The following is a 15,884-nucleotide window of genomic DNA, read 5'->3' as shown; positions in this document are numbered from 1 at the left end:
TTCAAAGCTAGGCAGGAAAGCCTATATAAGACTCTTATCTCCAATTAACCACCAGAAAACTGGAGGTGGCACTGTGGTTCAAGTGGTAGAGTGCTAGTCTTAAGCTGAGCAGCTCAGCGACAGGGCCAGGCCGAGTTCAAGCCCCATGACCGACAAAAGAAAAATAAAACAAAGCAAAACCCAAAATTGCTGTACAGTGGAGTCAACTGATGATCTTTTAAATCTTTAAAATTGGGCCATTCTGATTTAATTGCTCAGAGGCCAATCTGACTATTGGGACTTACTTGTGTTTTGTTTTTTTTGCCAGTCCTGGGGCTTGAACTCGGGGCCTGAGCACTGTCCCTGGCTTCTTTTTGCTCAAGGCTAGCACTCTACCACTTGAGCCACAGTGCCACTTCTGGCTTTTTCTATAGATGTGGTGCTGAGGAATCAAACCCAGGACTTCATGTATACGAGGCAAGCACTTTGCCACTAAGCCAAATGCCCAGCCCAACAGTTGGGACTTTTAAGAGTTCCCCAGGGTGCTGGGGATATGGCCTAGTGGCAAAGAGTTCTTGCCTCCTATACATGAGGCCCTGGGTTCAATTCCCCAGCATCACATATACAGAAAACGGCCAGAAGTGGCACTGTGGCTCAAGTGGCAGAGTGCTAGCCTTGAGCAAAAAGAAGCCAGGGACAGTGCTCAGGCCCTGAGTCCAAGCCCCAGGACTGGCAAAAAAAAAAAAAAAAAAAAAGTTCCCCAGGTGGTCAGACATGGTGGTACAGGACTATAATTCAGACTCAGGAGGTTAAGGTAGGAGACTGAGAACTGAGGGTCGCAGTTGGAAGCCAGTCCAAGGGGAAAAGTCCCCTCAAGACTCTCCATCTCGGACTAGGGATATGGCCTAGTGGCAAGAGTGCTTGCCTCATATACATGAGGCCCTGGGTTCGGTTCCCCAGCACCACATATACAGAAAATGGCCAGAAGGGGCGCTGTGGCTCAATTGGCAGAGTGCTAGCCTTGAGCAAGAAGAAGCCAGGGACAGTGCTCAGGCCCTGAGTCCAAGCCCCAGGACTGGCCCAAAAAAAAGACTCTCCATCTCCAGTTAACCACTCAAAAACTGGAAGTGGGGCCATGGCTCAAGTGGTAGAGCTCTAGCCTTGAGCACAAGAGGCTCAGGGAAAGCGCCCAGTTCAAGCCCTGGAACTGACCAAAAACTTGAATTAAGCTTTGGGCCAGTAGCTTCTCCGGAACTCACAAAGTCTCTTCCTTTGCCAGGACCTACGATGCCTATTCTACCTTCTACCTGAATTCCAGTGGCCTCATTTGCCGCCATCACTTAGACAAAGTGAGTTCTGGGGCTTGGGTGGGGCCATCTGAAGGGTAGGCTATCTTGTGCACTGCCTCATCGTCTATGAACTATCCTCTCTGCAGATGATGCCTTCGCATTCACCTCCATCGCCTGTGAAGAAGCTGCTAGTGGGAGCTCTGGTGACTCTGGGGCTGTCGGAGCCAGAGCCCAACTTTAATGTGTGTCCCAAGGCCTGATCCAGAACTCAGGCTGGACAGCCTTGAAAACTTGGCTACGCACAAGAGGAGGAGGCAGCCAAACATCTCCAGAGCCAGCTGCCTCCCCACCTTCTCTGTCCTTCCTTTCCATCTCACGCTGTGTAAAGCTGCTGTGTAACCTGACTTGTAAATAATAGTTTAAGTGACCATATGAGATGGAATTTCATGTCACTTTCTGGGCATCCAAGAAGTTCCCACAAGCTTTATTCAAAAATAATTTTATTTAATAGATATTAAACAATGTACAGAAAGGAAAGGTGCTGGTATCAAGTTCTGTTTGTGTCCCTCTCCGTTTGTCCTTTTCTCTACCCCAGCTCTTCTCGTGTCTTGCCTATTTTTTTGGGCATTTTCTTTGTATGGGGATCTTCTACCTCCTTGGCTTTATAGTAGTGGGGAGCCACTTCCAAAAGCCAGTTGCTTTCAATCTCCAACACCTGGAAGAGAGAGGAAAGATCAGTAGAGCTCCTTCGTTTTTAATCTAGAATCTCAAGTGTGTGGGTGAAAAAGCTTCTTTTCCCATTGACTGCAGGGCTAGGGAAAAAATGTATTGGCTGTGTTGCATACCTAAGGTGCAAATGTAACTCTATATTTAAAATATCAAGTGGGGCTGGGGATATAGCCTAGTGGCAAGAGTGCCTGCCTCGGATACACGAGGCCCTAGGTTCGATTCCCCAGCACCACATATACAGAAAACGGCCAGAAGCGGCGCTGTGGCTCAAGTGGCGGAGTGCTAGCCTTGAGCGGGAAGAAGCCAGGGACAGTGCTCAGGCCCTGAGTCCAAGGCCCAAGGACTGGCCAAAAATAAATAAATAAATAAAATAAAATATCAAGTAAGCTATCCCTAAGAAGGAGCTGGAATGAAAAGACTAAAGTACACTCTGGGGACAGACTCCGTCTGCTTTATTTACCATTGTGATCCAAGAAGTGTTTAAACACATTACAACACATTTAAATGTTATTGAATATGAGTTACAGTTCTCAGATCCTAGAAGACACCAAGCCAGCTGTTAGATGTGATGTCTTTAGGAGCCCCTAAGGCAGCTAAGCCTGAAAGCTCGGGTAATAGATGGAAGCGGGCTTGTGTGGGCTCTGCACAGGGAATGAAGGAATGAGGAATGGCAGCTATGAGTAGAGAGAAGCTAGCTTTCCGGTCAGTTGTGGGGCTTGAACTCTGGGCCTGGGTGCTGTTTGTGAGCCTCTTTGTGCTCAAAGCTAGGGCTGTACCAATTGAGCCACAGCTCAATTTTTTTTGAGTGGTTAATTGGAGATAAGAGTCTCCGGGGGACTTTTCTGCCTGGGCTGGCTTCGAACTGTGATCTCAGATCTCAGCCTCCTGAGTAGCTAGGATTAGAGGTGTGAGCCACTGGCGTCCAGTGAGAAGCCAGCTTTAAGGGGCTACTAAAAGTGAAATTAAGAGTTAATGGTCATGCTTGCTTCTCCAGCACATGTACTACAAGTAGAACAATACCGAGGAGATTAGTATGGCCTCTGTGCCAGGATGACAGGCAAATTCATGAAGCGTTCCATGTTAAAATGTTCTGGGGGAGGAGGAGGAGAAGGCAACATGGAAGTTCCATCCAAAAGACAAAGGGGCTGGGAATATGACCTAGTGGTAAAGTGCTCGCCTTGTATACATGAAGTCCTGGTTCAATTCCTCAGCACCACATATATAGAAAAAACCAGAAGTGGCACTGTGGCTCAAGTGGTAGAGCTCTAGCCTTGAGCAAAGAGAAGCCAGGGACAGTGCTCAGGTCCTGAGTCCAAGGCCCAGGACTGGCAAAAAATAAAATAAAATAAAATAGGGGCTGGGGATATGGCCTAGTGGCAAGAGTGCCTGCCTCATATACATGAGGCCCTGGGTTCGATTCCCTAGCACCACATATACAGAAAATGGCCAGAAGTGGCGCTGTGGCTCAAGTGTCAGAGTGCTAGCCTTGAGCAAAAAGAAGCCAGGGACAGTGCTCAGGCCCTGAGTCCAAGGCCCAGGACTGGCAAAATAAATAAATAAATAAAATAAAATAAAATAAAAATAAACACAAGAAGACAAAGGGAAAAGAATTCTCTCAGAGCCTTTAGGGTGTTTCCAATGAATGCTGCTTGTTCATTCTTCCTTACATAGGCATCAAACCTTACTTCCAGGAAACAAAACATAAAGATCTCTCTATGAGCAAATGAATTAACAGTTTTAATGAATATATCAAATACAAGTGTTAGAAGATGCAGAAGAGGGCTGGAAATGTGGCTCAGTGGTAGAGTGCTTGCCTAGTGTGTTTGAAGCCCTGGGTTCAATTCCTCAGCACCACATATACAGAAAAGGCTGGAAGTGCGCTGTTGCTCAAGTGGTAGAACACTAGTCTTGAGCAGAAAAGCTCAGCGCCCCGACACTGAGTTCACTCCCCAGGAGTGACATTAAAAAAAATAAAAGTTCTATACTCAGAAGGGTGAGATCTGAGAATCTCAGTTTGAAGCCAGCCCAGGCAGACAAGTCAGACTCTAAAGCCAGAAACGGAGGTGTGGTTCAAGTAGTAAAAAAGCCAGTGAGAGCAAGAGACCCTAAGTTTAAGTCCTAATAGCAGCACATACACTCACAAAAAGGATAAAAAGAAAAGGAAGTCTTTTCATCTGACCCTACATGAAAACAATGTATTTTTCTGTACCAGTCCCAGAAACAAGAAACTTGGTTCTTAGTTTGTGAGCATTCCATCTCCCCACACAATCTCCCCGTTCCCGGGCAGGTAATGATCCCTTACCTGTCTCATAAACTCCTTGGTGGTCAAGACAAGTTCGTGGTAGAGCAACCAGCGTGGCTGCTGCTCAAAGAGGGAGGAGTTGGGGTGGATGAAGACTGTCTGCTGCTGCTTCACTGTGCGGTAGCCACTCCGCGTCAGCCGTGCTATGTGGTAAAAGTAACCAGCAGTGATGGCCTAGGGAGCAGGGAGAGAAGTCAGTGGGTCCGACAGACAGGGGGGACTCTTGTTTAGGCTTCAGAGAACTAGAAAGGGATGCGTAAAAAACCCACTGAGATAAGCTCTAGTGGTCTGAGAGAACACATGTTCCACCAGGGGAAGAGCTCAGGCTGGGACCTGCCTGAAGAGCTCCTGGGGCGGGGTGCAGGGTGGGGGTGGGGTTAGGGGCTCTGGGCAGACAGCAGCAGACAACACTGACCTTTCGGACCCGGATGTAGTCACCCTGGCAGGAGCTCAGACCGACTTCCACACGCTCCAGGAGCCCTTCCAGCTGTTCCCGCACATCCCGGGCTCGGCGCATGGATCTGAACTGCACGAAGTTCTCATAGCACCATTGGGAAGAGTAGCCACTCTCAGCCCACTAGATGAGGAGGAATCAAAAGCAAGCCAGAGGGCCCTTCAGCATACAAGAGGACCACAGTCTCCACAGTTCCCACATTCCCACCACCCCAGCCCTGACCTGTGTGTACACGTTGAGCAGAACCAGGTGGTCCCCACCAGGGAGGAAGAAGTTGACACGGGCATTGTCAGCATGGACAACCTTGTCCTTAGGCCGGTAGAAGATGGAGTTGTTGACAGAGAGCATGGCAGCCACCGTCAGGATCTCCTCTGAGCAGCTGTACCTGAACAGGAAAAGACAGAGTTCAAAGCAAGGCACCAAAGAACAGGCCACAATAAAAGGAGAGTGATCAGTATGGTGGATGGGGTCTCTCGTGGGAAGAACTGGTTGGGACAGTGGCCACAAATCAGACAGCAAATGTGTTCTGGTGGTGGTGGCAGGTTGTGGGGATGGAGATGGAGGGGCCACAATATAATCACCCCATTACACAGCATGATGGCGGCTGAGGCGGGGCAGGAAGAGCACTGGGGACTTGTGGGTGCTTTGTAGGAGGGTGTGGCTGTGTGCCTTGGGGAGGGTTCTGACAACCGCAGCAGAGGACTGGCTTTCAAAGGGGAGTCACACCACATCCACTTAATATTATCATCAAGAGCACACCATATTTGTTTTGTTTGTGGTGGCACTGTGGCCTGAACTCAGAGCCTTGGTCTCTCTCTTTTTCTTTTTTCCAATCCTAGGGCTTGAACTCAGGGCCTGAGCACTGTCCCTGCCTTCTTTTTGCTCAAGGCTAGCACTCTACCACTTGAGCCACAGCACCACTTCTGGCTTTTTCTCTTTATGTGGTGCTGAGGAATCGAACCCAGGGCTTCGTGCATGCTAGACAAGCACTCTACCACTAAGCCACATTCCTAGCCATCATCAAACTCTTTTGCTGGTTAACTGGAGATAAAGTTTTGCAGACTTTTCTGCCCAGGGCTGGCTTCAAACCACAATCCTCAGATCTCATGAGAAGCTAGGACTACAGGTGAAGCCACTGGCACATGATGGCATTTTATAACAAGGGCCTTGAAAGGGGCCATAAGAGTTCTTAAATACCTTGTTATTTGCTAAAAGATAATCTGATCAAGAGAAAAGGAAAAAGAGGCGGCCCCTGAGGCAGAGGAGGCGTCTCCTGGGTTGGGACAGGTGGAAGACTTACTTCTCAGAGGCCAAGATCATTTTAGATAGCATGGGGTCCACGGGCAGCTCTGCCATCTTTCGACCAGTCTGAGGAGAACAAAGAGAAAGCTGAGTGTTCCGTCAGGTGCCCCCCCACAACAGGGTTCTCTTGCTTTATCCAGTCCCAGCCTGTGCTTCCCGGCCACCTCACCATGGTGAGCTCCCCAAGATGATTGAGGGCTCCTAGGGCATACAGCTGTTCCAAGGCCAGCAGCAGGGTCTCATAGGGTGGAGGATCCAGGAAGTCAAAGTGCACCAGGTCATGGATCCCTGGAGAAAGAGGTAAAGGATAGAGACCCGACATACGGACCACTGGCCCCACCGCCTCCCCTGCCTTTCGGGAGCACTTATGTAGCCTGCTCACCTAAGCTCTTGAGCAGCAGCACCACATTGCCCAGGCTGGTCCTCTGGATCTCAGGCACTGTGGTCTCTTCCAGCTCATGCTGATAGGCCCAGGCTGTGTACAGGCGGAAGCACTTCCCTGCAGCCACTCGACCTGCTCGCCCAGCCCGCTGATTGGCTGAGGCCTGGAAAGAAAGAACAGGCAGGCTGGCCGATGATGGGCTCAGGGAAGACAAAGGACGAGGCAGTATTTACGTAAGAAATCTGGGAGGATGCAAACTGTTCTTCCCCCATCCTCTAAGTGGGGCCACCCTATTGCTGTTGAGTTGTCCCCTTCCTAGAGGACAATTCTACCTTTCCCCACCCCCTGGTGACCCAGGCTGACCTTGCTGCAGGGTGTGACAGTGAGCGACTCCATGCCTGTGCGGGGATTGTAGCTCTTCTGCTTACAGAACCCTGGATCCAGAACGTAAATGATGCCCTCAATGGTGAGCGATGTCTCTGCAATGTTCGTAGCCACAACCACCTGAGGAAAAGCACATGGGATCGGATCCAGAGCCCCATCCACCTGGATCCTCAGGAAAGCTAGGAATGGACAATCGAGCGGGGAGGGGAGGGAAGGCAGAAGAATTCATATCTAAAGCTGGAAGATGACAAGACCAGAAAACAGGTAAAAGAAACGGGGTGGCAGGCTGGGAAGCTGGCTTAGTGGTTGAGTGCTTGCCTAGCATGCATGAGGCCTTGGTTTCAATTCCTCAGCACCACATAAACAGAAAAAGCCAGAAGTGGTGCTGTGGCTCAAGTGGTAGAGGACTAGCCCTGAGTACAGAGAGGCTCAGGGACAGAGCCCAGGCCCTGAGTTCAAGCTCCAAGGCTGGCAAAAGAAAAGAAAAAAAAGAAGAAGAAGAAATGGGGGTGGGAGTCAGCAAAGAAAACGGAGGAGAACACTTAGGGTTTTTCTTTTAGAGACAGGAGATGGGGGTGTACAGGTTCTTACCCCATCTTCCTTACTACCAGTTCCATATTCATCTTCACACACCACTTCCTGTAATAGTCTCCCTAGAGCCATCACCCAGCTTCTATTGCTACGGAGCCGTCTGGCATCCAGAATGGTTCCTTTTTCCCCCCAGTGGTGATACTAGGATTTGAACTCAGAACTTTATAGTTGCTTAACCTGCACTCTACCACTTGAGCCACACCTCTAGCCCTGATTTTCTGGACTATGAAGAAGGGTTTCAGTGGACTTTTCTGCACGTGCTGGCTTTGAACCACAGTCCTTTGGAACTCAGCCTCCTGAGCAGCTAGGATTACAGGTCTGAGCCACCAGTGCCTGGCCAGAATGCTTTTAACCACAGAAGCCTGTCACATTACTCCCAGCTCTCACACTACCGAACTGAAGCAAGAACCTTAAAGCCCAAGGCCCAAGGCCCCAGCTGCCTTTCCAACCTCCTCTAGGCGCCACTTGTACCTCCAGTAGTCGCTTTCTCACCCATTGAGGCGCATGTTCTCCTCACTCTTCCTTCTACAGAGACCTCTTCTCCTAGGTAGCAGCCTGACCCCTTCTTCCCCTCATTCCTCTACTTCACCTTCCCTTAGCCTAGGCCCTGAGTTCAAGCCCCACAAGCAACAAAAACAAACAAAGGGTGGAAGTTTCTCCAACTGACTTTTCGGGCCCCAGGAGGTGTGGGCTGGAAGATGCGAGCCTGCATGTCGGAGGGGAGGTTGGCATAAATGGGCAGCACCAGGAGCTCCCGAATTTTGGAGCCCAGTCGGCGGCAGCGATCCTGGAGCATCTCACAAGCAGCCTCAATCTCCTCCTGGATGTGGGGTAAGAGAGCATCAGTGATCCTGAAGTCACGGAGACCCACACCCCGCGCTGTCTTCCCGAGGGATACACCAGCCCCTTTCCCACTCTAGCACACACCTGTCCCGTCAGGAACACCAGAATGTCCCCGGGGGGCTGCGTCACGTGGATCTGCAGCACAGACACAACACAGGCTTCCAGGTAGTCAGCCTCTGGAGCCTGGGGGGGAGAGGGCAGAGTGGAAAGTCACCTTTATAAACAAGCATCTCTTTTCCCGGCTCATCATACACTTTACTGCACGTCCCCTCCCCAAAGGCCCCAACTTCTCTCAGTCTCTCTGTGTCTCTCTGTCTGTCTGTCTGTCTCTCTCTCTCTCTCTCTCTCTCTCTCTCACACACACACACACACACACACACACACACACACGCTTAAATCCACTCTCCCTGAGGGCGCACCTTGGTGTAGAAGATGTCAACTGGAAACCTGCGGCCAGGGATTCGAAAGACAGGGGCATCATCAAAGAAGGTGGAAAAGCGGGCAGTGTCCAGTGTGGCAGAAGCTACCAGGACCTTGAGCTCAGGCCGGAAGCGAGCCACGTCCTTGATCAGCCCAAAGAGAATGTCTGTGTGCAGGGTCCGTTCATGAGCTTCATCCACCATCACCACACTGGGAAAAGGGAAGGAGCAATGAAGGAGGAGATTGAGAACTGGATGCCAAGTCTCTATAACAAAAGGGAGGGATGGAAAGAAAGGACAGCAGCTAGGATGCAGAAGCTGGACAGGGCTGGGATAACTCTGACATCTCTGGGTCAGAGTCAAGAGTCTGCTTGAGGTATAGAGTTGATGTGCCACAGTGGAACTTCCCAGGTTCCAATGCCCTCAGAGTCGCATGTATGGCACAAGCCCTGGCACTTCTCCCCATGTGATAGCCCTTCACACACTTCACAGGTGCCCCTTAAGTTTCTCCCCACCTGACTACATTCAAATGGTCTCACAGCACTTCCAGTCCTCACTGCACCACTCTGCCATTTTGGATTTGTAAATCCTGCTGCTCTGTAGTCTAGAGACCTACAGATCAGTTCTAGGACGATTTCATCGACAGAGTCAAGAACTGGTGGGCTGATCAGAAGGCGATGGCTGAACTGGCTGGGTGGGAAGAGGAGAGAAGATGAAAGGCTACAGGAGGGGAGGGCAGCTGAGTAGGGGCCCTGCGAGTACCTGTAGCTGGCTAGGTCGGGTTCAGAAAGGAACTCCCGCAGAAGCATCCCGTCTGTCATGTAGCGGAGGACTGTTCTCTCCGATGTGCAGTCCTCAAAGCGGATGCTGTAGCCAACCTGGTCAAAGGGGTCATTGGCAACTGAGAGTGGACTTATGTCCCATGAGGGGAACATGAGGACAGGGGACAGGGGATCAATGAGTACTCCTGTGGTGTGGGGTCCCAAGGGCAATGGGGACCGAGTCTCACATTCTGGCAGATCCCTTCACCCCCGAGTTCTCATGGCTCACCTCATTCCCAAGCTTTACGCCCATCTCCCGGGCTACTCTGGCGGCCACGCTCATGGCTGCCACTCTCCGGGGCTGTGTGCAGGCGATCTTCATGCCCTTTTTTGTGTAGCCCTGAATGACAAGAAAAAAGTAACTGCTAAATATGCCTCCTGGAGCCAGCCCCAGTTCAGAGAAGCTACAAAACCCAGGAAGGTTAGGAGAAAGGAGAGAACAGGGAGAAGCTGTAAAGGAGAAAGACAGGCAAACAAGACAACAGACTGCAGACCCAAAGGATAGCAAACAAGCCCTTTACCTCCTTGTTCTCTGGCCCTCAGTGAGAGGTGGGGGCCATGCTGGGCTAAAGTATGGGGAGTGCAACAGTGACCTGCAGCCCATCTCATCTGTCTCCTAGGCCTGCCCACCTGAGTGTACTAAATGCCTCCTGGGCATGGACACTATGACATGAGGTATACAAACAGTATGATCTTGGGGCTGGGAATGTGGCTTAGTGGTAGAGTGCTTGCCTAGCATGCATGAAGCCCTGGGTTCGATTCCTCAGTACCACAGAAACAGAAAAAGCCAGAAGGGGCTTTGTGCCTCAAGTAGTAGAGTGCTAGCCTGAGCAAAAGGAGCTCAGGGACAGTGCCTAGAATCTGAGTTCAAGCCCCAGGACTGAAGAAAAAAAGGTATGGTCTTTGTTTTAAAGAGCCACAAGATTTAGTGGAAAAGATGGGTAAATAACTCCTGAGGCTATGTAAAGGAGCTGGGGCAGGACTGTGAGCCCTATGCCCCAGCCAGGAAGCTGTGATGACTAACCTCCTCAAACAGGTACTGTGGGATCTGGGTGGTCTTCCCAGAGCCGGTCTCGCCTTCAATGATGAGGACCTGGTGATTGGCAATGGCAGCCAGGAGCTCTTCCCGGAACGGGAACACAGGGAGGCTGCGACGGACAGCCTGGATGGACTCTTTCTGCTGGGCCTGTGCTGATGGAGGGGGAGCTGATGGCTCCTAAGGAAGGAAGGGAGTGCTATGAGCTACATGCCAGCTTAGGTGGGGGGGAGGGGGTCTCCCAGTTTCCCTCTTACCTCATCACCCTGGAGCTGAGTGGCACGAACAAACTCAATGGTCTCCTCCTCCTCCAGCACTAGCTGATACTTTGGCTCCTGGGAGGCAGCATCTCGAGCCCCAAATTTTAGGGATGCTGCCCCAAGCCGGGCCTCCTCCCATCGCCGCTGCTCTTCCCCAGGAGCACTCGATTCCTCTTCCACTAGGTCTACAGCTCGAGCAGGCTATGGAAAGGACAGGCAAAGATCAGAAGACAGGAGTGGCCTCCTGTGCCAGGGCCCTCCTCTCATCACTACCCATGGGGAGCCAAGGCGTGCTCCAACCTATGAAGAGCCACTGTTTCAGCTCACCTGTCCCCGCGTCTCCTTGGGCATGTGGTAGCGGTTGGTGGCCTCCAGCTTCTCCTGCTCACCGGCTGCCCGGTATTCCCGGGCCAGATCCCTCACTCGCCGCTTGTATTTGAGCTCTCGGCGTTCATGACGGCTGAGCTCCACATCTCCGAAGAGGAACTCTTCATCAGCTAGCTCCGCCTCCAGGTCCTCCAGCTTCTCCCGCTCCCGCTTGGCCAGATACTCCCTGCGGGATTTCTTCCGCAGCTCAGGGACCTGAGGCAGGAAGGGACAGTCTATCCCTAGTACAGATCAGCAACACCCTTCCCTCCCTACCCCAAGTGTGCAGTGTTGGGGGCTCACACCTGTAATCCTAGCTACTCAGGAGGCTGAGATCTGAGAATCATGGTTTGAAGCCAGCCGGTGCAGGAAACCCCCTGAGATTCTTTTTTTTTTTTTGGCCAGTCCTGGGCCTTAGACTCAGGGCCTGAGTACTGTCCCTGGCTTCTTTTTGCTAAAGGCTAGCACTCTGCCACTTGAGCCACAGCGCCACTTCTGGCCGTTTTCTGTATATGTGGTGCTGGGGAATTGAACCCAGGGCCTCATGTACATGAGGGAAGCACTCTTGCCACTAGGCCACATCCCCAGCCCCACCCCTGAGATTCTTATCTCCAATAAACTACTCCAAAAGTCAGATGTGGGACTGTGGCTGAAGGGGTAAAGCACTTGCCTTGAGCAAAGAAAGGTCCAGGACATCACCAGGCCCAGAGTTCAAACCCCAGGACTGACAAAAAACAAAACAAAAACTAAAATTTTTAGCAGGCACCAAAGGATCACATCTATAATCTTAGCTACTCATGTTGTAGGCCAGTGAGGAGGGGGAGGGGAAGGTTGGAGGGGCACTGCCCACCTGTTATTCCAGCAATAGTTGGAAAAAATTACAAGGAAAATCATGGCCGGGTGCTGGTGGCTCACACCTGGATAAGGATCTTGGTTTGAACACAGCTGGAGCAGGAAAGTCCATGAGACTCCTAAATCCAATAAACTACTCAGAAAAAAAGCCGAAAATGGTGCTGTGGCTCAAATGGCAGAGTGCTAGCCTTGAACACATAAAGGCTTGAGCACATTAAAAAAAAATAGCAAAATCATGGCTAGAGGAATGGCTCAATTGGTAAAGCACCTTTCTAGCAAGTGCACAGCATCTAATTTAAACCCCAGTGCCACCAGGAAAAGAATTCTGCCGGGCACCAGTGGCTCACGCCTATAATCCTAGCTACTCAGGAGGCTGAGATCTGAGGAATGTGGTTCAAAGGCAGGAATGTGCATGATACTCTTATCTCCATTAATCACTAGAAAACTGGAAGTGGCACTGTGGCTCAAAGTGGTAGAGCACTAGCTTTGAGGTGAAGAGCTCAGGGACAGTGCCCTAGCCCAGAGTTCAAGCCCCACAAATGACAAAAAATTCTTTCAAGAAATTTAAATGTGACTTTGACAGGACCAAGTATTTGGGAAACTGCCTACTCTATCTGATTTCACATCACAAAAAGCCAAGTTCATGAACTCAAAAGGCTCTGCCCCTTCCCATGAAACAACCAAACTAAACAAGATCAGAAAGCCAAAGGGGATACCAAGATTAGGTGGAAAGAAGGTATATGGAGACAGTATGTCTACACTGAATGGTCAGCATACTCTGGGCAGTGTCCTCCAGGCACCCCTTGGAGAATATTCTAGCTGCCTGACATCTCATTATTCCATGAGAAGGAAAAGCCACATTCCACTCACTGATGTACAATGTATTTCGATCATAAAGTGTTAAGGAAGGTTAGTGGGGGTTTCCTTCCCTCTACCACTCAAGTCTTGTCTCCGCTGGGTCCTGTCTGCTCACTCATCAGCATCCTTACTGCACTTCCTCTGTAATCCCCTTCCCTATGGCCAACCGCTCCATCATGTAGTCTTTCCTTTGGTCTTCTGATCTTGGGTTCCTTATCCCTGGGACTCACCATGGCTTTCCGGTCTTCCTCAGCTATCTTGAGGCGCTTCTGAGCCTCTTCATAAGCCTGAGAGAAGAAACCAAGAGTAGAGGGGGTATGAAGCAACAAAGCCCTCACACCCATGGCCATGTCCTCTTAGAATTCCAAAGATGTTCAGATTGTACCCTCTGAATGGGCACCCATCTCAGTGAGGAACCTCTGTGCTGTACATAGTCACCTTTGCCAGGAAACCCACAAGGGTCCTCTCACCACAGAGAACTCATTCCTGGAGACAGCCTCCTGTCTTCCCAGAGATCACAATCTCTGCAATCACAGCCACCTCACAGTTCACCCAGGGACCTTGGAAATAGAACACAACAAGCTGCTCGTACCTTTTTGTCTGAGCGCTCTAGGACATTGCGAGTCCGATCCTTGTCCCGCTGCCGAACTCGCTCTGCAAAGGCATCACGTTCCTCCAGGTCCTGAAGACGTTCTCGCTCTGTCCGCTCCCACTCATCCTCCGATTCTGCTTTCTTTGTCTGCTCTTTATCCTCCCTGCAGACCAGACGGTTGCATCAAATAGGGGCTTCCAAAAGGCTTATCATCCCATCATCCATTGCTCCATCCTCTTTTCCCATGCTTCTGACTTACCCTTTCTTCCTTTTCCCTGTTTCAGAAATGTCTTCCTCTTCTTCCTCCTCATCATAGTGTTTCTTCCTGAGGTGTTTCCGTTTTTTACGCTTTTTCTGGAGGCTGCTCTTACCCCTACTCACAGTTTCCTCACTGCTTTCTTCACTATCTTCCAACAACTTGTAAGATCGGTTTTTCTCTATCAGGGCTCGAGCCTCTCGCTCTGCCACCCGAGATGGCTTTTCTACCACTGGCTTCCGTGGTACCTGCCATAACGGAGACAATATGGTGTGTAAGCCAGGTCCTGATCTTGGCCCCTACTTAGCTCAATTCCTAACGTAAGGAAGTACTTGATATTAAGCCAGCCTTCAGTCTCTGATATGTGGTTCATCAGACTGGACAAGGAGCCTTCAGCTTCTGAACTTCCTTTTAGTCATCTACTTAACAGGCATTTACTAAACCTGTCCCATGTGCCAAGGACCATGACTATAGAAATAAAGAAGGGACAAAAATCTCTGCCCTCATGGAGATTTTTCCTAGCTCTGTTCTTCCCAATGATTAAGTCATTCCTACACAAGAGACTCACAGTACCTTCACATGCATGGCCTAAAACCAGACTCCTGGGACAAACTAGTTAACAGACCTATAATGTACTTAGGCTCATGGTGCTGACTTTTGGTGTTGTTTTTATTTACATTGTCAATTGTAGGTCTTGACGTGGGGCCTGAGCAGTCCTTGAGCCCTTTTGCTCAACGCTAGTGCTCTACCACTTTGAGCCACAGCTCCACTTGGGGTTTTCTGGTGGTTAATTGGAGATAAGAGTCTCACAGAATTTCCTGCTCAGGCTGGCTTTGAACTGCAATCCTCAGGTCTCAGTCTCCTAAGTAGCTAGAATTACAGGTCATGAGCCACCAGCACCCAGCTATTGTATGTATTTATTTATGTATTCAACCCAGGGCCTCATACATGCTACACATGTACTCTACCTGTGAGCTACAAGCTCCTGCCATAATACTTACTTCTAACCTCATTTCTCATTAAGTACCTTATAGGATCATCTGCCATATGTACACTTTCATTCGCACGGAGTCTACACTTACTGAGCACCTGTTGGGCAGAAGGAATTTGAAGACAAGAGTGTCCAGACCTGCCCACCAGGAGTTTATCTTTTATGCCTACATTTCTCCCCATTCTCATCCTGAAAAATTCCAGGTCTTTAGGGGGAAGCTTTTCTTTCTTGATCTCTACTCTCACCTCCTCAGCCCTCCAACAGAGCTTCTAACACACCCTTTACAGATTGGCTATTTGAACTGTGGTTTGAGAACCTGGGGTTTTTGTGGTAGAGCATCAGCTTAGCTTCATTAAGACCCATATAAGCGGAGCCCTATGGCTGGGAATGTGGTTTAGTGGTAGAGTGCCTGAAGTGCATGAAGTTCTCGATTCGATTCCTCAGTATCAGTGCTCAGTGCTCAGTACTCAGTGCTGTGGCTCAAGTGGTAGAGTGCCAACCTTGCATAAAAGAAGCTTAGGGGCAGTGCCCGGCGCTGAGTCCAACCCCCAAGAATGGGGGGAAAGGAAAAAACAAAAAGGCCCCAAATCCAGACCCTCACACAACCTCCAAACTTGCAGGAAGGTCTGTGCCCCTCGTTGGCAGTTGACGTGCGAGTCCGGCCTATTCTTTTCCCGCTCTCCAGTTTCCTAACACTGAATACTACAGCTGAGCCTTTCTGTTCCCGGTGCGCTGGAGCACCTAGCACCTAGCCCACCGTGTGTGAACTGCACTCATTGGACGGGGCACCGCCAGGCCCGCCCCCCGCCGCGCCGCGCCCCCCGCACACCCTGTTCCACAGCCGGTGGGCGAAGTCCCGCGCGGGCCCGCTGAGGTCTAGGGTGTCGGTGTCCCGCAGGCGCTGCACGAACTCCTCGGCCGAGGCGCAGCGCTGCGCCGTCCCGATGAGGAACTGCGCGACGTGCCGCTCGCTCAGCCCCAGCACTGAGTGCAGCTCCTCCTGCACCCAGCGCTCCAGCTCCGCCGGCGTCGCCATGGCGACCCGCGCTCTCGGCTCCCGGCCGCGAAGCCTCCAGAGCAGCCGCACGCAGGCGGCCGGGTCGGAAGCCGAGAGCCAAGGGTCAAGCCCTGAGCGCTGGGACGGAGGTTTAACTCCACCACGAAACGGCCACAGCAGT

The 15,884-nt window shown here is 50.8% G+C and overlaps 2 protein-coding genes and 1 non-coding gene across 4 annotated transcripts in view; 2 read left to right on the top strand and 1 right to left on the bottom strand.

Annotated features, from left to right (window-relative positions):
* LOC125352768 (alpha-tubulin N-acetyltransferase 1) overlaps positions 1-1,805 on the top strand; it is a 20,707-nt gene extending 18,902 nt beyond the window's left edge. For both annotated transcript variants that reach the window (XM_048348125.1, XM_048348124.1), the window contains 2 exons: positions 1,259-1,328; positions 1,415-1,805. In XM_048348125.1, coding sequence (XP_048204082.1) covers positions 1,259-1,328; positions 1,415-1,528 — 184 coding nt within the window. In that variant the 3' untranslated portion in view covers positions 1,529-1,805. The remainder of the gene's footprint in view (positions 1-1,258; positions 1,329-1,414) is intronic.
* Positions 1,713-15,884, bottom strand: Dhx16 (DEAH-box helicase 16). The gene is made up of 20 exons (XM_048348095.1): positions 15,536-15,884; positions 13,719-13,963; positions 13,460-13,622; positions 13,098-13,154; positions 11,119-11,373; positions 10,789-10,992; positions 10,520-10,711; positions 9,725-9,835; positions 9,437-9,552; positions 8,675-8,885; positions 8,340-8,438; positions 8,080-8,232; positions 6,801-6,941; positions 6,438-6,600; positions 6,225-6,343; positions 6,054-6,121; positions 4,976-5,138; positions 4,715-4,876; positions 4,300-4,473; positions 1,713-1,983 (listed from the first exon to the last, which is right to left on the bottom strand). Exons 1-20 carry the CDS (start codon positions 15,740-15,742, stop codon positions 1,855-1,857), a joined length of 3,132 nt encoding a protein of 1,043 aa, XP_048204052.1. The 5' UTR covers positions 15,743-15,884; the 3' UTR covers positions 1,713-1,854.
* Positions 2,980-3,082, top strand: LOC125353993. Its single transcript, XR_007211389.1, has one exon. It is a non-coding gene; the product is annotated as a U6 spliceosomal RNA (small nuclear RNA).

This window comes from Perognathus longimembris, chromosome 6 (genome assembly GCF_023159225.1).
Source record: "Perognathus longimembris pacificus isolate PPM17 chromosome 6, ASM2315922v1, whole genome shotgun sequence".
Taxonomy (NCBI): Eukaryota; Metazoa; Chordata; class Mammalia; order Rodentia; family Heteromyidae; genus Perognathus; species Perognathus longimembris.
Note: the sequence above shows the minus strand (reverse complement) of the source record. Positions and strands in the feature narration are given on the sequence as shown.

Excerpts from the sequence above, each read along its gene's own strand:
- Dhx16 (XM_048348095.1), bottom strand. The coding sequence starts at position 15,742 with ATGGCGACGCCGGCGGAGCTGGAGCGCTGGGTGCAGGAGGAGCTGCAC. Across the intron at positions 9,553-9,724 it reads GCGTAAAGCTTGGGAATGAG|GTTGGCTACAGCATCCGCTT; the intron begins GTGAGCCATGAG and ends CCCTTTGACCAG. Across the intron at positions 6,942-8,079 it reads CACCTCCTGGGGCCCGAAAA|GTGGTTGTGGCTACGAACAT; the intron begins GTCAGTTGGAGA and ends GCTTTTCCTCAG.